We start from the raw sequence: 23,274 nt of genomic DNA, 5'->3' as shown, positions 1-23,274 counted from the left end.
TGGGAACAGGAGGGGGCTGGCCGCTGAGGGGAAACACCTCATCCACCACTTGCACCCCACGCGGTGTGGGCACATTTATTAGTTTTGCCTCTGGTGCATCTCCAGCAAATTGGCCTTTTGAGGGTGTGTGTGTGTGTGTGTGTGTGTGTGTGTGTGCGCGCGCGTGTGTGTGATTCAAGCCTAATTCATTGCTGCAGCCATTAATCACTGAGTATAGGAAGTATGTGCTAGAAAGTCACCCCAACTATGAATCTGGGGGATGATTTGTCAGCAAGGGGCCAGTTCCTCCGGCCACTCACCTCCCCAGCCACCAATTCACCCACTTCCTCTTCATCGTTCCTTAAGGACTCTGTTGATGCCAGGCACACACTCTGGTCTGGTTCTTGCTATTGGGTCCTGTTATTGGCTGTCTTAGTCTCCTCACGCAGGAGCTGGGGGCCCTGAGACCCAAGGGGGCTCCCCGGGGAGAGCTCAGGCTGAACCCTCGAATTGAATGACACGGGTGGGGCACCCCAGGCCCGGGGCAGGGACAGTGAGGGCTCAGTCTGGAGTGGGATAAAGAGGGCACCTGTGCTCTGGACGCACAGACCACTCCTGAGCCCCCGGGAGTGACAGCTTTGGGGGGCGGGGCTGTTGCCTGACCTTCCAAGGAGTTCTGCTCGGGGCAGACCAGAGTCCAGGGCTGAGCGGAGGGGCACTTAGCTCATGATCCTTGGTCTGGGCTCCCTGGTTCCCAGCTCCTGTGGGTCCCTGAGACAAGGTGCCCCTGAGTCCCCACTGTCTTGTGGGCGGCTGGAGCTCTGGAACTGACTGGGCTGGCAGGCCCTGGGCTGAGATCATTTTGGGCCTCACTGCCTACTAGCTGTGCGAGTGTTTCTGAACCAGACCGGACATCACCTCCATTGACAGGGGAGGACCCAGAGGTTCGAGGAATCAGGTGACTTGGCTGAAGATCTTCAGCCAGGACAACTCAGGCCTGCCACATTTGCCCGCCTGAAGGATCCTCAGACCGTGTGTCTTCCTGGATTCACAGGCTTGGTGACACCGCGCTCCCTGGGACAGCGGTACCTCTGCTCTGTCTCCTTCTGCCCAGCCTGCGAGTTGCCTGCTTGGCTGTGACGGTCGGGGCTGCAGCCTCTGGGCTTCCTCACCTGGGCCTTCCCTATGGCCTCTGAGGCTACAGGAGGGAATCGGGGTTACCCCTGGCAGGAGCTTCCTGCTCTGCGGTGCAGGTAGGACCCCAGGGTCACCCAGAAGAAGGGTGTCCCAGCATCCTGTGTGTTGACTTTGGTGAGTGAAAGGCAACATCTGGGAAGACTCAGGCGAACCAAGTCTGTTTCTCCTTCTAAGCCCTCCCAAGATAGGTGTTTCCACACATCCTCCCCATAATGATGGCGACTGGGCCAGCTCCCTGCATCCTCTCTCCCCCCAACACCCTTCTAGCCTGCATCCTGGACCCAGCTGTGCTGGGATTCACTTGCTCCAACCACGTGTGGGCACATGAGGTAGGCCGGGCTTTGTTTTCTAGGTAACAGAGTTCAAGATGACAATTGCCTTAGCTACTGATTCCTTCTCTCCATCGAGAGTAGGCTGGGGACAGTCATATCCACTCACTGCATCCTCACACAATCCCTAGGCTGCAGGCTCTGTTTCACCCTCCTTTGCCTACTTATTATATTTTGGGTCACATCCAACAGTGCTCAGGACTTGCTCCTGGTTTTGTGCTCAGGGGTCACTACTGAGGGGCTTGGGGGACCACATGGGGTGCCGGGGGTCAAATCTTACCTGCTGTACTCTCTCTCCAGCCCCACACCCTTTAAGGATCTGAGGCAAAAGGCCCAAAGAAGTTAAGGAACATATTTGCAGTCACACAGCATGTCAGAGGCTAGGTGGGGGTCTAGCCAAATGCCCCTGAATTTCCACATGAGCCCCCCGGAAATCGAGTTTCCCTAATAAACGGAGGACTCTGCTTATACCACCCGCAGGAGACGCACAAGGGGTCGCGGGAAGGCGGGGAGCACTCACGTTGTAAACGCGGGGTTGTACTTTGCACCTCGGTAGTAGGAGTATAGGTTGAACATCCCAATCATGAAGGCCACAAAAACCATGATGAAGATGACCATGAACTTGAAGATGTCTTTCACGGTTCGCCCGAGGGAGATCTGCAGCGGCCCGAAGCTCTCGTTGGCCGGCAGGATGTAGGCGATCCGAGAGAAGCTCAGCACGACGGCGATGGCGTACAGCCCTTCCGAGATGATCTGGGGGTCTGAAGGCCACCACTTGTCCCTGGCTGAAAGAAAATGAGTGGAGTCACTCACCAGGGGGCGGAACTGTCGGAAGAGAAACCACTGGGCACCTTGCAAGCACTCTGGCACCGGCGCCTGCACTTCCTGCTCCCACTCTATGCCAGCGTACCCGAGGTACCTCTGGGCTCTCCGAACACGGCAGCCCGTGGGCCCCGGACACCCGCCTCTTCCTTCCAGGTCAGCTTCAGGCTTCGATTGCTTTCTGTTCTTCTTTGTCCTGGGGCCACATGTGGCAGAGCCGAGCCCTGCACAGCCCCTGGTGTTTGGGCCTGCCTTGGCAGCTGCGAGGCACTGGGGACGGGACTCAGGGGCTACCCGCCACTTGCCAGGCTTGTGCTCTGCCGCTGGACCCTCCTCCTCCTCCTCCTCCTCCTTTATTTTTTTTTAAATTTAAGACATACAGATACAAAGTTGTTCATGATTGAGTTTTAATCATACAATGTTCCAACACCCATCCCTTTACTAGTGTATGTTTCCTGCCACCAATATCCCCAATTTCACCCCAGCCCCCTGCACATGACCCCCCCCCCCCACACACACACCTAGCTTGTCTCTATGGCAGACAATTTTCTTCTTTCTCACTTGCTCTTCTTTTGTTTTCTTACAATAGTATATATTTTTTTGTTTTGGGGGCACACCTGGTGATGTTCAGGGGTTACTTCTAGCTCTGCACCCAGAAATTACCCCTAGCAGTGTTCCAGGGACCATAGGGGATGCCAGGAATCGAGCCCAGGTTGGCTGTGTGCAAGACAAACCTGTATGGTTCACTACTCGTGTACTATTGCCCTAGCCACCCCCCTTTCATTCTGGTTCTTTTGTGTGTGTGTGTGTGTGTGTGTGTGTGTGTGTGTATGTGTGTGTGTGTGTGTGTGTGTGTGTGTGCTTTTTGGGTCACACCCAGCGATGCTAATCCTGGCACTCAGGAATACCCCTGGAAGTGCTGTGGGGACCATATGGCATACTGGGACTCGAACCCAGGTCAGCCGTGTGCAAGGCAAATGCCCTACCTGCTGTGCTATCGCTCCAGCCCCTCCTTCTGGGCTCTGTAGTGTGCAGTACAGATACTGAAAGATTATCACGTATATCTCTTTAGCTCCTATCAGCACTCAGATCTTGTCCAGAGTGATCATTTCTAGCTACCATTGTCATAGTGGCCCCTTCTCTGTCCTGACTGCCCTCCTGCCACGTGTGACAAGCTTCCAACTGTGGACCAGTCGTCCTGAGGGCTCCTCATTCTTGTTCGACCTTGAGGGCTCTGCCCCAGTATTATCTCTTTCAGGAACCCTCTATGACCCCCTTGGGCTGCAGGGGGTGGAGGCTTGGGGGGTTTCATATGCTCTGCAACCCTCTATCGTGAAACTTGCTACCCTGCTTTCTGCTGTCTCCCTGAGGCTGTCGGAGCTCTAGAAGCAGGGCAGCCCATGCAGAGGAGGTGGGACTAGGCACAGGCTGGGACTTGAACAGAGCGGGTCCACATGCCTCCTTTCTACTCACTGGCTCACTGTGGCACCTCTGGGAGTCAGTCAGCCTTTTGGGAGCCTCATTTCCCCCGCCTGTATTACCCACCGCACAGAACTGTGGTGCAGATGAACAAAAGCTCAGTACCTGGCACACGGAGTATTCTGGAAAATGGTTGTGAAATGACTGAACGAAATCATTACACATTTAGCCTGCTCACGGCAAAGCCAAGCTTCTGCAGGCTGGGCTGAGTGAGTGCCTTCAGGCGTGGTCTCTCGGGCAGTGAGTGTCTGGGGGTGTTGTTCACTAATTGATCACACGCCCCCAAAGTCTTGAATCCTCATCCAGATTTTCCACGACTGTCCTGTTACAGTGGGCAGGAGTCGGGGACCTGTGTTGGGCAGGCAGACTTGCATGCGGTGATTGGTGAGGGTCTGGACTACCCTGGGGTGTGTCTCAACTGTGCAACCATGCAAAGTATCCTCTGGAAGGTTGCAAGATCCAGGGAGTGGTATTTATCATAGATAAGCTGCTTCCTCTGGGTCCGCACAGAGCAGGGGCCCCTCATGAGGGTACGCCTTCCTTCCAGGGGAAGTTGGTGTGTGTGGGTGTGAGTGGTGGTTACGACAGGGAAGAGTATTGCTGAGACGCTAATATCCTGCGATGCTCCAGACCCAGCCATGCAAATGGTCCTGCTGAAAAAGCCAATAGGGTCCCTGTTGAGAAATGCTAAGTGAAACTTAAATTGAGAAACACTGAGAAACCTAAATTAGCCCTTATACTTACATTAGCTATAATTTTCACAACAGCCCCGTAGAGCAGATATTATTATTGCCATTTTTAAAGATTGGATTTGGGGTATGGGGTCCTTTTCAGAGCCAGATAAATGCAGATAGCAAGGATATTACATAGCAATTCTTGGCACCCCGAGGGAGCTAGAAGAGGAAAAAATTTGTTCTTTATTTTCAAAGCTAGACTCAGTTAAACAATTGCAATAATAAAGAGCAGTAAGAGACCTTCAGTAAGGGAATCCAGGCCCTCGTGGCCAGAGTTTCATGTAGTGTCTTGTAAATTATATTTAGAAATGTAATAAAATTAAAGGTTCTATGTTCTCTTCAAGGTCATAACTCAGAGATCTATGAAAAACAAGGAGAGAAAATTATGTTTTTCTAATGCATCCGTTGCCTATATGAATTAAGTAACACATTTGGATAACTTGACATGAGTGATTCTTCAGACACTAGAAATTTATTTTTTCTTTCTCTCCATAAAAATTACTGTATTAAGTGGTTGTAATAGTTATAGGCACACTTATATGCCATGGTTAAAATAGATCCACTTAACAGATCTTGGTGACCAGGACATAACTTTTACTTTATTTTTGCCTTTGGGGCCACACCTGGAGGTGCTCAGATCTGGCTCCTGGCTCTGTGTTCAGGGATTACTCCTGGCTCTGTGCTCTGGGGACCATACACGGCTCTGGGGATCCGTCCTGGGTTTTCTACTTACAAGGAAAATCCCATACCTGCTGTACTCTTCCTCCAGTCCTCAAGTCAGAAATTTTAGTAGAAAATATTTGGACAGGTTGGTAAGAGTAGTGGTGAAGAAAGCCAACAGCACAGTGATGATTCAGACACAGGCATTTTCTTCGGAATTCTTTCATGAGAAAGGTGAATCGGAATGGGCATCTGTCTGTGGTTTCAATAACAGGTGAAAAGGAGCCACCATCTACTGACCACCAGAGGGCGCTCGTCCCCCATAACTGAAGCACTAGCGCCAGCTTTCAAACACATAGAATGTGTATCAGCTTTCCAACCACATACAATGAACTACAAAAGCAAAGGCAATAGTGTATGATGCTCTGTATAAGCTTTGGCAGAAACCTTAGTATAACGCATAGAAATAATGGTAGTCCTGGGAAGACAATATTGCATTCTGAATCATGACATTAAGGAACCATCAGAGGGCCAGAAAGAGTACAGGAGTTTCCTTTTTATGTGACTCACCCTGGTTTGAAGCTCCAAAACCACATGTTGTCCCCAGTGCTCTGCCAGGAGTTATCCCTGAGCACTGATAAAGGAGTAAGTCTAAGCACAGTCTGGTGTGGCATCAACCACCCTCCTCCCCAAACCCCAAACAACAACAAGCAAATGACCAGGGTGCCAGAGCAATAGTGCAGGAGAAGGGCTCTTGCCTTGTTTGCGGCCAACTGGAGTTTGATCCAAGGTATTCCCTATGGTCTCCCGAGCTCTGCCAGGAGAGATCCCTGAAGTCGGAGTAAGCCCTGAGCACTGTCAGATGTGACCCAAGCCCCTGTCTCCCTAAAGGTAGAAAGAAATGATCTGGGACCAGAGTGACAGTACAGTGGGTAGGGCATTTGCCTTGCATGTGACTGAGTGGGTTTGATCCTGGGCACCCCCATATGGACCCCTAAGCCCACCAGGAGTGATCCCTGAGTGCAGAGCCAGGAGTAAGCTCTGAGCACCGATGGGTGTGGTCCACAAATGGAAAACAAAATCAACCAACCAAACAAAAAACCCAAAAAAACCTCCAATTTAAAAAAAAACAACAAAACCTCCAAATTAAAAAAAAAAAAGGATGCTTTGCTTGCCAAGGTAATTCTGTATTTCTGGAAACACTTTAAGCGTTTCCATTAATATTACAAAACTGTCCACTTCTCCAGAAGGGAATGCCCTGCCGCAGTGGCAGGGTGGGGTGGGGGGAGATGGGATTGGGGAGGGTGGGAGGGATGCTGGGTTTACTGGTGGTGGAGAATGGGCACTGGTGAAGGGATGGGTTCCCGAACTTTGTATGAGGGAAACATAAGCACAAAAGTGTATAAATCTGTAAATGTGCCCTCACGGTGATTCACTAATTAAAAATAAATTAATTAAAAAAAACTGTCCACTTCTCAACAGAAGTTTCTCTACCATATTTATATGTAATTGAATAAACATAACACAGGCTACATTGACATGGCGTCAACTCAACTTTTGTGTTAAGTGGCCATCCCTGTGCACACAAACCGCGTGGGTGTTTTGTTTAACAGGAACACTTGGCACTCAAACCCTTCATCCCTGTAGCAACTGGCTCCACAAGAAGCATAGTAAGAGCCCAGATTTTACTTGTAGCAATTCCTCTCTACTCTTTCTTCCTCCGTTTTGTCATTCTCATTAAGGTAGAAAGTAAAGTTGGGGAGGGGCAAGAAAAGACCGAGCAATAATAACTGCTACCACTTAGTGAGCGTTTAATATTTTCAGAGTGCAGAGCAAAATTTTCATATGCATTATCTTAATCTCAGGGCACACTTTTGACAAAGATATCATCCAGTTTTACACATAATAAAAAATAAAGATCCATAAAAGCTAAGTTATGTGACCAGAGAGATAGTATAGTGGATAAGTTGCTTGTCCCATCCAGATTCAATCCCAGGCATCTCATATGGTCCCCTGGAGCACTCCTAGGAGTGATTCCCGAGCACAGAGCCAGGAGTAACCCCTGAGTATTGCCAAGTGTGGGATAACCCCCTCCAAAAAAATAAAAAAAGAGTTAGCAATGTTTTACATAGGAAGCTACAACAGTGTAATTTGAATCTGGGTCCCTCTGACTTTAACGCCTGGGGAACATAACCACAGTGGCACTTCCATGGTTTTCTAATCACTTTGCGCCAGGATGCTTTGCTTGCCAAGGTAATTCTGTATTTCTGGGAACACTTTAAGCCTTTCCATGAAAACAGCTTACTTCATCTGTAAAGCAGGAACCAAATGAAAATCCGTTTTTGCAGGGCTGTTGCAAGAATGGAAATCTCAGGTGTAAAATGTCTATATAGTCCTGGCACCTAATATGTCCTTGATAAATGAGTGCTATTAACTCCCTATTATTCCTAAGATTCCAATCTGCTACCGCACACTGTATGGCTTTGGTATTTGAAAGAATCACGGCATCACCTAAGAAGCTATCTTGCCAGAAGAAAAGACTTTAGAAGCAGAAAGGGCAGGATTGATCACATTTACCTGTAACCATAAGAAACACCTGGGGGACTCAATATAGTTTAAGCAAACATCTACCGTAGGTTCCCTTGCACTCCGGAGCCTGAGAAACGAGATCTTGAAAAACGAAAAGGAAATTGCACCCCTGACTCCGCACAAAAAGATGCAGATCTCATCGCCACTAATTCCATGTAGGCCAGGTGATTGTAGTTCAGAGTCTAGGGCTTTTTGGGGGAGTGGTGGGTGCTTGGGAGAGTGCCTGCAGGGGGAAGAAAAACCGCCCAGCCTCGGAACCAGCAGCCCCAGGGTTCAGGGCCACGCCTGGCAGGTGCTAAGGCCCGGACTCACCGTAGGTGAAGTACGCCACTTCCGGCGGAAGTGAGACGTTGAGCAGCGTGGCATCCTGCACGTGCTGGTCCACGTACAGCTGGGCCTCGCTGGCTTTGAGGAAGGCCATGAACCTGGCGGTGAAGGAGGCCACGAAGATGGAGAGCATCCCGAAGTCCAGCAGGTTCCACAGGTGCAGCACGTACTCACGTGGCCCCTCCTCCCAGATTTCCTTGCACTCGGACCAGATCATGCCTGCGGATAGCAAGAAGGCCCCAGTCAGCGTTCTGTGCCTGGTAGGACCCCTGGAGCCTCCCCACCACCACCCCCTCTCTGGGGGTGGAGCCCAGGTTACCCTGTTCATGGGTGTAGGCTCAGAGAATTAAAATGAATTTTTAAAAAATTATATATTTTATCGAATCACCGTGAGATATAGTTATAAAGCTTTCATGGTTGAGTTTCAGTCATACAGTGATCGAATGCCCATTCCTCCATCAGTGTGCATTTTCCAATATCAACGTCCCCAGTATCCATCCCACTTCCTGCCTCTATGGCAGACACTTTCCTTTTAACTCTCTACTAAGGGGCATCATGGTTTGCAATACAGATACTGAGAGGCCATCATATTTGGTCCCTTGTCTACTTTCAGCACACATCTCCCACCCTGAGCAATCCCTCCAACCATCACTGACTTAGTAGTCCCTTCTCAATCCAACGGCCTTCTCCCCCAGCACCTGAGTCAGGCTTCCAAACCATGGGTCAGTCCTCCTGGCACTCCTAGAGTGTTAGTCTCATATTACAATGTTTTCTATTCCACAAATGAGTGCAGTTATTCGTGTTTATCCCTCTCTTTCTGACTCATTTTACTTAGCATTTACTTTTTCCACGTCCATCCACATATGAACAAATTGTATGACTTTGTCTAAAATGGATAGAAACCAAAAGAGAATGCTGTTGAAGAAAGAATTGATCACCTTGATGAATCAGCCTGATGGACAGCTGTTGCCGCCTCTGTTCAGGAAAAGGGAGTTAAGCAATGAGAATTTGGTGCTAATTTCTAAGCCTGGCCAGTGGTGACTGCCGCTTTTCATCCCGGGGTTACCAGTGCTCTGGTCACCAGGGAAGTACCCGAGGAGCAATTCTTGGTTCATTTAGTTCATTTGTTCTGCATCCTTGCTCTTGACATTCTGATGATGAACTTGAAAAAAAAAATTGAGCCCACTTCGGGGACTGAGACCACTGGCAGCAAAGGAACTGTGCCTGTCAGTCTTCAGACAGATGCAAAGTTAAGTCCCCTGTCTGTTTACACACCAGCGGCCTGTGGGAGTAGGTGTGCTGAAACACGGTAGCTTCTTGCAGGCGGTATAGGTGAAGAATAGCAGCTGGCATTCAAAGACTATAAGGAAGCGGCAACTGTGTGCTATGGCACTAAGCACTGATAAATGCAATATAAATTCAGGAGAAGGGTATTCGGACCCCTGTCCTCTAACCTGTGCACTCCCGTGCCTTCCTCTCTATTTTTATGGGAGCGAGCCTGAGTGAGCCTTGGTTTGGGCTATTTAGTTTGTACGCTCATGTTTTGGATTTTCAGACAGTTCTTCATTAAAGCCTATTAAATAAAGTAAAGATGAATAAGCAAAATGTCACTAGCTTCCCTTCCTCGCCTCTCCAAACAGCCTTGTGAAGTCACCTAGCCTGACAGTTTGGGGTGTGCATGTCTCTCCCTGTACTTCGAAGCGGTAAGCACTGCTCACCGGAGCACCAGAAATGTGGCCCATTGCATGGAGAGGCATGTCAGCATGCAAGAGAGCCCAGGTTTCAAAGGCTTAATTCCAGGATAACACAGAACGCAGTTGTTTTTCACATGGGTCACACATTGAACTACTAAGATCTTAGATAGATTTGCCAGAAAATTTTATAAGTTTATTGTTGTGGCTTGCACTATATTTCAGAGACAAAAGTACACTTTTTACAGTTCTGTGCAAGGAGTCTGGTGTGAAGTAGCTGTAACACTGCCGCATTGTAGGTCCTGCGTATGTGACGGTGATAGACTCTAACTCTCCCCCAAAATATTAAAATTCATCAGTTTAGATCATTGAAGCAACGTTTTGAGCACCTGCTGTGACACGGGTCTGTGGTTTTCAACCTCTGGTCTACGAACTGGGGCTGCTTCCATGGGGCCAAAGGCTAAAAACCAATGACCTAAACTCTTGTGGCTCCTTCGCTTCCCTCCCCCTCCATCCTTCTCTCTTCTCCCTTAACCCTGCAACTTATGGAGAACATCATATTTCATAGCTAACGATCTCACTCAGTGCAGCACTTGGGCATGTTACCAGGCAAAAGCTTTGCAGTTAGAATCCAGAAGGTTGTCCACCAGAGTTTATGATATTGGGCCACTCTGCTTGCCTGTGTCTCTCTCGGGAATAAAAGTGGCTTCGGAGTGGACAATGCATAGAAAAGATCTGAACATTTTGTTAATGACATTGAAGATTCTTACAACGTGGGAGTGATTTCATGCAGAGCAGCCCTTTCATGAGTACTGAATATGCTGTATGTAGACTGCATACTCAGGGGTTAGTGTGGCAAAGCAATTACTGGCCAATTAGTGAAACCATTACAGCTCCCTGACCACTTGCTCCAAGAAGCCTGACCTCTCTGCCCCTCTTGACACTCTCCTCGGTGGCCCACCTGCCTACCAGCCTCCTGCCTCTCCCCTTGCTCCTCCATTCCCCGTTGCAGTTCTTCATCCTCCACCCATCCCTCTGCCCATTCCAGACTTTAACCCTTTTCCTTCTCCCTCTGTCCTTGAGTATATACATCCACACCTGAAGTGCTGTCCTTCAATTTCTTCCAAATAAACGAAGGTGAATTATCAGCCAGGTCTTCTTAAGTGCTTTGAAACACAAATCCTCTCAGGTAGGGAAAGTGCCCTATGGGAAGGTCCTGACATACCCCCCGCTGACCTGTTCAAGTACAGATTAGGCCAGTCATGTCCCCCAGCTGAGTATTCCTCGGAACCAGAGATAAGGTGCTCTCCAAAGCCAGGTGGCACCTTTCCCAGAGGTTTTACATCCTCCTTTGCAGAAAAGTGGGTCTAGCCAGCTGTGCCCACAGTTCCACTGTTCCCACTGTTTACTTGTCTTCTCAGACCTCAACCCCAGCACACTGGCTGAGGCCCACTTCATAATGTAGTGACCTTTGGGGCCCCAGCTACCTAGAGTGCCTGGAGTCAAGGATGATGCTGGGAGAAAATGGTCACATGGTGACACACATGCAGAGACTCTTGGGCTATACCTGGCTGTGCTCAGGAATAAGTCTGGCCATGCTCAGGTCTTATGTGGTTCTGAGGGTTGAGCTCATGCCAACTGCATTCAAGGCAGGCACCTTACCTGTTGTACTATTTCTTCAGGCCCTTAAATAGATACTTTAGAAATGTTATTAGTTGCGTGAAACGATTGCATTGCCAATCCTGGGTTTGATCCCCAGTTTTCTCTGTTGGGTGTGATCCCCAAACAGAATATGTTATCAGTAAAAGCCTCTATTGACCGGAAAAATAATATTTGTTGCTTTCCTCATCTCTCCAGTTAAAATCACTCGTATCATAAAGACACTGATTTTATTGGGCACTAGGAGACTCATAAGCTATTACTTAGAGCTTTAGTTTTTGCTGACCTTAGTTCAGGAAGCTTTGCTTCAGTTTACAGTTTACTTACTGGGTAGGCACAGCTTTAGATTAGTACCTTGATTTTTTTTTTTTTTAACTTTGGTCATGGACTGGAGCGATAGCACAGCAGGTAGGGCATTTGCCTTGCATGCAGCCTACCTGGGTTCGATTCCTCCATCTTTCTCAGAGAGCCCAGCAAGCTACTGAGAGTATCCCACCTGCATGGCAGAACCTGGCAAGCTACCTGTGGCATATTCGATATGCCAAAAGCAGTAACAAGTCTCACAATGGAGACATTACTGGTTCCCGCTGGAGCAAATCGATGAACAACAGGACAACAGTGCTACAGTACTACTTTGGTCATAATTTAAAGCACGTAAAGCTCTTTGAATTCAGAGTGCAAATTCTTTACAGAAAATTTGACTTTTCTGGGGGTTGGAGAAATAGTACAGCAGGTAAAGTGCTTGCTTTGCACATGGCTAACCCATGTTCGATCCCTGGCATCCCATATGATCTCCTGACATTGCAAGGAGTGATTCCTGGTGTACAGCCAGGAGTAACCCCTGAGCACTGCCAGGTGTGGCCTCCAAACCAATAACTAAGGGAAATACTAAAATAAAGACCAGAAAATGCACTTTCTTTGTTAATATGGTGTTTCCTCGGCCCTTGTTGCAAATCACTTCCTCCACGGTGATTTGCCCTTGTCAGCCTTCTTCGATTTCAATATCAGCTCACCCTGACTAATTTAAATTATTCTGAGGCCAAGAGGAAAAGTAGCGTGGGCCCAAGGGTTTGAGCAGCAGGGTTGCTTAATGAAAAAAGAAATGTGTGAAATTAAGTACTTTAGTGAGTGAAATTAGGCCCCCTGCTTCCCAGGTGCTGGGCTGGCTCAGCAGTTTATACCCAGGCTGCGTCCCCGTCTCCCGCGCCAGCCTCTCCATCAGTCAGGGGTGTTCGCTCAAGGGCTCGGGGATGCAGGGCTTTGACCTCTCTCTGGAACCCACCAAACGGGGCCACAGATGCTGAACGGGGGTGGCTGGCAGAGCAGGGGCTGGGGCGTGCTGGGGAGCAGGGGTAGGGGCAGCTGCCTTTGTCGGGCCAGCAGTGGCCAGCAGACTGAGGTGAGCTCGGGCCCTGCAAAGGTGGCTCTCGTGGTAGAGCATATGCCGAAGCATGTGTGGGCCCTGAGTTTGACCCCTGAGCACTGCTGGGGTGGCCCCAAAGCACCAAACCAGGCCTGCATCTCAGGGAAGAGGCACTAGGAATGTGCCCCCAAGCCCCCAGCCCACCCATGGTGTGACCTCTATTCAGAAACAGGGACTTTCCTACACCCCTGCCTCAGGTGCTCTTCAGGTGGGCCCCCCCCCCGCCCCCGTCCTTTGAAACGTCAATGTGCTTATTCCTTCAATGGTCCTGCCCCTGTCCCCTCACCTTGGCTGTGTTGTCACAGGGCCTCCCGGTGAAACAAACTTTTCCCCAAACCACTTCCTGGGAGGTCCGTCTGCTTTCTAGGTTGACTTCTCAGTCTTGGCCCCGATAGCGAAATTCCAGGAGGAGGATTCGCCCAGAAGCCCTCAGTGCTCAAGCCTCACTAACCTCCACACTCGGCCTCAGTGCATGCAACAGATCTGGGCCTCAGAGACAGTCACAATTCTTTTGTTTGCCAGGGAGGAAGATGGTATTAATAGATTCAAAAATTTCCTACCAGAGTCCCTCCCCTCCTCTAATTTTAGCAGCTAGCAATTATTGAGCACCTGCTAGGGGCCAGACCGTGTGCTAAGCACTCTGCCAGTTCTAAATCTTCCTAATAGCTCGACAAGTACCTATTGCAATTACCACTATGTAACAGACAACACAATTCCTGTACCGAGGTGGCAAGAGAGTGGCCCTGACGCCACCAACCACCCAGGAGTGCAGCTCCCCATGATGCCCTGCCCCCTGCCAGGTACGAGCTTGCTCCCCTGGGCTCAGGGCCCTGGCACCCACTTCGCAGACCTGGTTGAGCAATGCCTCTGTGTTGGGCATCAATCTGGAGGCATAGCAGGTGACAAGACACCATCCTTGCCCCAGGGAGCTCAGTCTACCTTGTCCACAGATAGTGCCATGTACGATAACAGAGACTGTCAGAAAAAAATGCTGTGACCCCTTTAGTGGAGGTGCAGTAGTAAGAGCAGGCAGTGGTGTGATGCTGAGCGTCAGGAGCCACTGACTGAGAGAAGGAGCTACTTATGGGGGAGGTGACTCACAAGGAATGCTGGGTAGTGAGCAGGAGAGTGAGGGAGAATGGGCCCTTTTTTTAAAGGCCCACAAGAGGTTCAGGATAGTTTGTAGGATCAGGAGCTGATCCTACAAAGCTAGAGATTGGCAGCAGAGAAGTTCAGGGAAGGCCACGATAGAGTGCTCTCTTCCCAGAGGAGACTGGGCAACTAGCCAGTATCTCAAGCTGATAAATGGAGCAGTAACATGGTCTGATGTGCTGGGGGAGACTTGGGCAGTTGTTTGGGCTTTTGTCTGCTGGAAATCTTCATCTAAACAGATAAAGAAACCATTGACCTCAAGGATAAGGGGAAGTACCTGGCCCATACGATTTTACCCTTTGATTCTTGGTCAAGCCTAGATTCTGGAGCTCAGACTTAGCATGGCCTTTGAAGCATGTCCAACCCTGCATGGAGTAGGGTGAGGGAGCAGCTCATGGTACACACCCATGAAAACAAAAATCTGGAGAGACGGCCTACCCAGCAGAAAGGGTCCAGCACTCAGCCTATGCTCTTTCCTTGTCTGCAACCTGTTAGTCAGTTCTCCTGCTCTCTCGGACACTTACTCTCACTCCATAAATTCACCTTTCCATCCCGGGCTGCTTGATTTGTAAAGGACTGCCAGTTTTCTGGGAGAGTGGGGGAGAAACTACAACTTCCTGATGTGGCTCTCTGCCCAGACAGAGGCCAGCATCGTGAGGTGTCACACCCGTAGAGGTTGGTGGCTTCTGGGAAGTACCAGTGTACTCTGAAGAGTCACCAGATTTAATTGAAGGCTTCAGTACAAGGTGTTTTTTTTTCTTTTTACAATTGACTCAGGGTCTCTGCTCACAAAATAGGCTATAGAAATAGGTTCCTATGGTACAGTTGGAGGCTGAAAGGAATGGCTATCTGATTTGTTTAATCCAACCCAAAGTTGCTGATCTGATAGCTGTCTACAAGCAAACTCCTCCTTCCTTTCTCGTCAGCCTGGTCTCAGGGCTGCCTCGATGTATTCTGTTTTTCTCTTCTACCTCTGGGAAGGCCTCCAGGATGGCCACCTATGCCCAGGCCTTAAATCTGGATCAGCACCTAGAATTTCTCATTTCTGCTGGCAACCAAGTACAAACACCTGGAACGAAGAAAGGTTTTTGGTTGAACTTGACCCTTCCTCAGAACTGTACATTAGAGGAGGAATAATTCAAAGGAGACAGGCTGGGAGTGTTACTGTGCTTTGTGGCCCTGGTAAGGGGTCACTGTTAAAAAGGATGCTCACGTGGTAAGCAGGTAACAGAAGGTAGGACGTCCCTTTCACATATGTATTGTAACAGGAATGTTTGAAAAACAGCAAAGGAAAGCTTTTTGTATTTTCAGCAGTGTTAACTGATACAAAGTAAGAGACAGTCAGTTTTTAAGAGAGTGGTTTAGAGGCCTCATTTTTGACAGGGGGTCTTTTTTTTAAAATTTCTTTCTAGTTTTATGTTAGCACCATAGTTTCCATAGTATTAATGGAGGGATTTCATGCACAACACATTCCAGCACCACACCCTCCACCATTGTCCTAGTGTCTCCCCCTTCTCCCCACCATCCCTTGCTCCTTCCCTGTCTGTGCTAAGCTTCCTGCTAAAGATCAGTTGTTGGTTTCTGTTGCCTTTAGTAATTTATTATGCCCCTACTTTCTTTCTTTCTTTCTTTCTATCGCAGTCATGACAGAGACCATTCTGTGTCTGTAGGAGGAGTTACTGATCCTAGACTGGAGGAGATGAGGAAGTGACTGCAGCTTCTTGTGGGGAGAGCCCTCCAGAAAGAGGGTGCAGCACAAACAAAGGCTCCTGGCAGACACAGTGTGAAATAAAAAAAGACAGTGTGGGTGAAGGAGAGGCAGGTGGGGTTAGAGGCTCGAGGGCCAGGGTGGAGCATGGAGGGCTTTGCAGGCCCTTATAATGACATTGGCTGTCACTTGAGGTATTTTTTTTTGGGTCACACCCAGCAATGCACAGGGGTTACTCCTGGCTCTGCACTCAGGAATTACTCCTGGTGGTGTTAGGGGACCGTATGGGATGCTGGGATTCAAACCCGGGTTGGCCGCGTGCAAGGCAAATGCCCTACCTGCTGTGCTATCGCTCCAGCCCTGTCACTTGAGTTTTGAAGCAAAAAGGGAGACAATTTTGTGATCACTTCTGCTCCTGTGTTACTTATTAGCTGAGGTATGGGGTGGGAAGAACAGAAATGGGGACACATTGGTACGGCCTTTCATTCCTGTGTGGTCAGCCTCTCCATCTCAGCTGTCTTTGCAGATCGGACCTGTCTTGGAGTTCTTGTCAACTCTAGGGCACCCCCTTTCTGCATGCTCCTCTTCTGTCTATCCGAGTTCTCTGTCCATACTCACAGGTGATGACTTGTGCACTTGACCAAGTTTACCTCACATAAATGACATGCCTGGTTTGTGTCTCCAGACCAACCACTGTTCTGAACTTAACATATGCAATTTCAGTTTCTATTTGACATTTATACTTCCCTAAGAATCTCAAACTAAGTTCTTAGTTTTCATCTCTCCGAATGCTTCTTCCCTGATCTTTCCCATCTTATGTCAGGAATTCTCTGTCTTACTACTCGTTGGGGGCTGGAGCGATAGCACAGCAGTAAGGCATTTGCCTTGCACTCGGCTGACCCATGTTCGATTCCTCTGCCCCTCTCAGAGAGCCTGGCAAGCTACCGAGAGTATCTCGTCCCCACAGCAGAGCCTGACAAGCTACCCGTGGCGTATTTGATATGCCAAAAACAGTAACGAGTCTCAAAATGGAGACGTTACTGGTGCCCACTCGAGCAAATTGATGAGCAATGGGATGACAGTGACAGTGACTACTTATTGGTTGACACCATTCAGAATTTTCTTCTTCCGTTTTATCTTTGCTCTTTTTTGTTCTGGAAATCAAACTCTGAGCTTCCACATAAGCAAGGTGCATGCTCTACCACTGAGCTATGTTCCTGGCTCCCTAAAAGCACTAGGGATTTTCTGGTTTTGACATCTCACGACAATCCAGAAGCAAGTATCATACATTTTACCTTCAAAATATAATAGTCATCTACTAGCTCCTGAAAACGAGCAATTTTCTGTCTGATTCCTGCTTCCTAACTAGGCTCCTTGCTCTGTTCTTGTCCCAGAGTTATTTGTTCTTTACTCAACAGCCAATATTTCGCTGGAATCTACGTCAGATGATATCACTTCTGTCCTCAGCCTTCTCCCATGGTTGCCTGTCACACTTAAGAGTAAAATTTAAATGTTTTCCTTGATCTGTAAGCCCTGTGTTCTCAAATTCTGCCAAATTCTCTGCTCTCACTTCTGTTCTCCTCCAATTTATTAGTTCTGCTCTAGTCACCTTAATCTCTTTGCTGCTCCTCTGAATCCAGCTTGTCCCAGAATCCAAACTCTCTCTGTGTGAAGCTTTTCACCCAGGCATTTGCAATCCTTGCCCAATCTCTTCCTTCAGTGCCTTACCGAAATTTCACCTTGTCAGGGGGATGAATTTGTGTGTTTCCTGTTTGCTCATCTGCTCTGAGAGCATAAAGTTTACAAGAGACAGCGCTCGAGTATTTATTCAATTTTCTCTCCAAAGACATTTAATACTAAGACTATTCGAAGGCATGAAAAATTATTGAATTTCTCCTATCTATTTTTCCTATATATGTTGTGGTTCTGTTTTAGATAAACAACCTAATTTTTATGACCAATAATGTTAGAGTTCAAAACAGAGAGAAGAGATGCTTTTCAGACATTGGAATCAGTGCGGATGTGTAAGTTTTAAGCTCTGATGCCCTCAAGAGGTTGACTCAGGGCAGTCTCTGGTCACGGTGGGGACACGCCCACCCAGGGGGAGGACACTAGCATGCCTGCTCCTCTTCTCCCTGGGTGCCAGGTAGGGGAATAGCATGGTGGGTGATTAGTGTCCTCTCTTCTGTTACCATAATTCAGAACCCAACATGTGAAAATGGTTTGGAAACCATTTTGGAAAATGGTTCCAACAGTTTGGAAAATAGTTTCTTCACTTTGGCTTGCAGCACCAAGGACCACAGGCTCTGCACCTCAGACACCAGAGAACTATCATTTCTCATAGTGCCTGAGGCAGGGCCCCTGGAGCTGGGGTGTGATGGGCATGTGAGGTTCTGGGGAGCATCCTCTTTCGGGATGCAGACTGCTCGTGGTAGTCTCACCTGGCAGGGGAGACGGGGGGCGGGGGGGCCCAGGTGCCATTCCTGAAGGTGCCACACTCCTGACCTAACCATTACCTACAGGCCCCAACTCGTGATCCCATCACACTGAGGTTAGGGATTTAACAGGTGGCTAGTGGCGGGGGGAAGGAGGCGGTCAAAGATTTGGTAGTTGAACTGGAAGCCACTGGCAGCTTGGTGTGCCAGTCCATCTCTCTCTGTGCCCGAGAACTTTCTCCTGGTCTCTTTTTGCTTATCTGGATTTCCAGCCTCCAGACCCTGTGCCCAGTTCTCAGCGTGGGCATCTGTGGGAAGCTCTTCAGCTGTGGCTCCCTTAGCTCCTCTCCTTTAATTAGCCCAGACACTAACCTCTCTTTTCAAGTATTTTTTTTTAATTTTTATTTTTTTTGTGTGTGTTTTCTGTTGACCTGATCCTGAATACAGGCAACTCAATGTTTGTGAATATAACACAGTGACAATACTAATATCGAATTTTTGTTGAGAAAGGAAATTGGAGGTGAGCACCATTGAAGGAGTTTAACTAATTGATGAGATCTTGACACATATTTAATGCTAACAGTCCCCAGCAGTTTTTTCTACCTTCAGTTTTGTATTACTCAAAACATTTCCATTGTGCCTATCATCTATCTATCTATCTATCTATCTATCTATCTATCTATCTATCTATCTATCTATCTATATTTGTGTGTGTGGCATTGGGGGCACATCCATTGGTGCTCAGGACTTACTCCTGCCTCTGTGCTCATTTATTTCTCCTGGCATGGCTCGGGGAACCATATGCTGAGTATCAAATGTGGGTTAGCCACGTGTCAGGTAAGCACCATCCATCCTGCTGTACTATTTCTCTGACCCCACATTAAAGATTTTTTTTAGTATAAACTTTTATATAAGGTAGTCTTCTTGGCTGTAAGTGAGGAAATATAGAACAATTTACTTGGAAATTCCAGTAGAAGATTTTGGCAATACAAAATAGCATCACAATGAGGAATTTCACAGTACTATCATCTTCATTAACACAAATATGAGAAATGTTAGTCCTTTATTTTTTTTTTGTTTTGTTGTTTTGGCCACACCCCAATGGTGCTCAGGGCTTACTACTGGCTCTGTACTCTGGGATCACTCCTGGTTAGCTGGGAGGATCATATAGGATGACTGGGATTGAACCCAGGTCAGCTGCAGGCAAGACATGTTCCATGACAAGTGTACAATTGCTCCAGCCCAAGTCCTCTAAATTTAAAAAAAAAATACAAAACTTTTTTTAAGCTTGAATAACTGTGAGATACACAGTTACAAAGTTGTTTATGACTGAGTCTTAGTCATACAGTATTCCAGCACCAGTGCACATTTCCTGCCACCAGAGTCCCCAGGTTTCCTCCCACTTGACTCCCCTTGCTCTGCCCCTACAGCCTGCTTCTATGGCAGATACTTTTCTTCTCTCTCTCTCTCTCTCTCTCTCTCTCTCTCTCTCTCTCTCTCTCTCTTTCATTTTCCTTTTACTGTGGTTTCCAGCACTGTTACTGAAAGAGTATCAGGTATATCACTTAACCTCCTTTCAGCCTGCAGATTTTGTCCAGAGTAATCATTTTCAAATTTTTAAGGTGCATATTTGTCATCACTATTCTACTGTATAGCCACTGTCAATAACAACAAAATTGTTTTGTAAGTCCTCTTATTTTATACTTCTTTTTTTCAGAAGCAGAACTAGATTTTCTAAGATTTCCAGTACACTATACTTAAATGGTCTGAGTATATGTTTTCTGATGCAAACCTAATATACAATCATGTCCAATGTGTGCATGATGGAAAAAATATAGTGAATTGTCTTCTTCCAAGAATGATATCCTCTTAAGAGTTAGTACTTATATATTATAGGTCTCTGCCTCATCTGCACTGGCACATACAGAAAATGGCTTTCCTGGTTAGTACTCACTGTTTTTTCTTTCTTTTTTTTTTCCTTTTTGGTTTTTGGGCCACACCTGGCGATGCTCAGGGATTATTCCTGGTTCTGCACTCAGGAATTCCTCCTGGTGGTGTTCAAGTGCCCGACCCACTGTACTGTCTCTCCAGCCCCAGTACTCACTGTTTTGTGTTGTTGTTGTTGTTGTTGTTTTAATGCCAACGTGCACTCTGGTGGGGGATTCAGAAGTCAGAGATGAGCAAATATCCTAATATAATTTGGGGCAGAGAGAGAGAGAAAGATAAAGTGATTTGCTTACCTAAAACCCACTTCATGATGAGCATCTCTGTCCAGGAGAACTGTGTGGTTTTCACTCTGAAGATCTGTTTGGGGTAGTCTGTGAAGGTCTCATTGGGCAGTGTTTTCACACCTTCGAAGCGGTCTGATGCATTCACGACTAGCAGTCCCAGGAAGATGGTGAAAGAAACCGCATGGGCTACAAACTTCATGAAAGGGCTCCTCAGGGTTCGTCCTAGCTGGAAGTACAGGCAAGATTCATCAGAGTGGCAGCTCTACATGGATACAGCCCTTTCTTCCAAACCAACGGCACTTTTGCTCAGTTTCACAGGAAGTGGTACCAGTGTGGACACGGACTGCTCCGTGAACCCTAACTACATTTTCAACAGCACTTAGACGTGAGGTGATGTGTGACCAAATTTGTATTTTCCGGAGGGGGATCTTGACTGTTAGGAGGTCTGGCAGGTGTGATGAGCTAAGACAGGTGTGGGGCTGGTGAGGTGCCATATGCTGTGGCCAGGCTGGGCATCCCGGCTTCCCCAACCAACTGGAAGGAACTTCGTGCCTATTGAATATGGGGCCAAATCTTGTCTCAGTAGAGACAAGAATTAGAAAAACAATTCCATACTCTAGTGACCTGTTTTGCTCTTTTTTTTTTTTTGCTTTTTGGGTCACACCTGGCAATGTACAGGGGTTACTCCTGGCTCTGCACTCAGGAATCACTCCTGGTGGTGCTCAGGGGACCATACGGGATGCTGGGAATCGAACCTGGGTTGGCTGCATGCAAGGCAAACGTCCTACCCACTGTGCTATTGCTCCAGCCCCTGTTTTGCTCTCTCTTGAGTTTCATTCTGAGTGGTCTTTTCTTAGTGTTTCTTATGTCTTGGTAAATTTCTTTAAAGCTATACACTTGCCCCTAGGTACTACTCTTGCTGTTTTCCCATTCATTTGGAAATATAGCTCAACTTTCATTGATGTGGCTCTACATGTTTTAGACATTGCTTTTTGGTAACAGGTTTAACTTAGATATTCCTTAGTTTTCAGATGTAGAGGACTTTCATGTCCTGATTTTAGAAACTGTCATTTTTTATCAAAGCTCGTGTGTATAAACAATAGCCTCTGTGACATGACCCTGAAACTTCTCAGATTCTTTTTGTGGCTGAGTGCATGATGAACTTGGGGGCCTGTTGTCCACATGAGCCTGGGACAATCCAGAAGATGCCCAGTTAGGGGGCAGGTTTGGTTGCATCTTCTCCTCAAGGCATGCCAGTCAGAGGCCACTTAGATATTTTTTAAAGACTCAGCTGGAGGCTGTGAACTTACTTGGTTCTCTTCCAGGTCACTGCCATATCTTCCCCTAAGCACCAAGTCGTTTTAATTTTAATGTATGGCTTTTTTTGGGGGGGGGTGGAGGGGTGGATTTTAGGTGATGCTCAGGGCACCACTCCCAGCAGTTCTTAACCAACCAGGCAGTTCAGTGGGCCACTGGGGTCCAAGGATGAAGGACCTTGTTCAGGCCTTGTGGTTCTGGGAACCACCAGGGTGCACCAAATCCTCACTCAGGCAAACCAGTAAGATATGAGAGCAGAAATAGAAACCATTCCTGAGACTGTTCCTTCTCTAGGTCAGATGTTCAATTATAACTGGAGTCTTGTTAATTAATGTTCACATTCCGTCTTCATTCAGGAGTCCTGGAGTGAAATGTTACCCCGGAGATAGAGTATTGGTTCAGTAGAAGATCAGTTACAGGGGTTGGTCAAGAAAGGTTTTCCCAGTTATGACTCTTCAACATAACATTGATAAATCTGAGAGCTTGATAATGTTTCTTTAATGTGCTTCAGCATCGTAACAATCCACTTTAATTATTATAGTTATTAGAGTAAGATTATTTATTATTCTAATATCATATTGAAATTTCAAAAGGATGGCTCTTGTCTTTATTTTTTGTTTTTAACGGCACCACACACTTGGGCATTGGGAATCCCTATTTGTGCTGGAAAATATTTGTATTTTCCTACGTGTTCAGATTGTCAGATAGCTGTATTATAATTGATTTTAGAAATGGACAAACAGGTTTACTTGAAAATTACAGGGCCCATAAACATCTTTAAAATGTCACATTGTTGTTTTGTTTAATTTTATTGCTTACACAATAAGGACCATGGATTATCATCAGTGGATGTGCTAAATTTAGAGTGCAAATGTTTAATATTAAAGGAAAAGTAAGATATCTCACAAATTTGGTTAAGAAAACCACAACTAAAATGTGTTTCATTTTGACTTACATGCTATCAGAGAGCTCATTTTGATTTTTCAGTGTTTTTCTGAAAGGTGGTGGAATCTTGGAGCCCCATCTCCCAATCCTGAGGCTGGAACAGTTTAGTGCTTCCATGACACTTAGGTTTTTGTCACTGTGTCTCTGCAGGAGTGGTGGTGAGAGGCAAGGGTAAATGTATGTCTTTAGAGTAATCAGCAGGGAGAGAGAAAAGGGAAGACTGAGAAAGGAAGGGATACTAGATCTTGCGTATGTCTCAGAATTATTCTGGAAATGCCAGAATTATCCAGGGGACACTAAGAGCACCCTGGTCTTAGGGATTAATAGTCAGCTCTCCCTAGGTCTGTAGTGGGAAACATGAGATGGCATCATCTGCAACCACCTGGATGAGGTTACAGGACAGTGTGAGAGCCTGTATGTAACAAGCATCTGCATGTAACCACATCCAGGCAGGACTGGAGAGTACCAAAAAGACCCCTTTTGGGGAATTCAGGGTTCACTTTGTTGTCTATTTCAAGTTGTTAGCATATTAGATGGCCAAAGTTGAGTCTCTAAAAATGGCATCTACTGCAAGCTATATGCAAAACCTCTGAGGAG

The 23,274-nt window shown here is 47.3% G+C and overlaps 1 protein-coding gene across 3 annotated transcripts in view; it reads right to left on the bottom strand.

Moving 5' to 3' along the window:
* TRPC7 (transient receptor potential cation channel subfamily C member 7) overlaps window positions 1-23,274 on the bottom strand; it is a 131,905-nt gene that overhangs the window by 25,772 nt on the left and 82,859 nt on the right. For all 3 annotated transcript variants that reach the window (XM_004609884.2, XM_012933050.2, XM_055143565.1), the window contains 3 exons: window positions 20,425-20,641; window positions 8,102-8,335; window positions 2,026-2,290 (listed from right to left, as the gene is read on the bottom strand). In XM_004609884.2, the coding sequence (XP_004609941.2) occupies window positions 2,026-2,290; window positions 8,102-8,335; window positions 20,425-20,641 (716 nt within the window). The remainder of the gene's footprint in view (window positions 1-2,025; window positions 2,291-8,101; window positions 8,336-20,424; window positions 20,642-23,274) is intronic.

The sequence above is a fragment of the Sorex araneus genome, chromosome 6 (assembly GCF_027595985.1).
Source record: "Sorex araneus isolate mSorAra2 chromosome 6, mSorAra2.pri, whole genome shotgun sequence".
NCBI classification, from domain to species: domain Eukaryota; kingdom Metazoa; phylum Chordata; class Mammalia; order Eulipotyphla; family Soricidae; genus Sorex; species Sorex araneus.
This window is presented reverse-complemented; position numbering and strand designations above follow the sequence as displayed.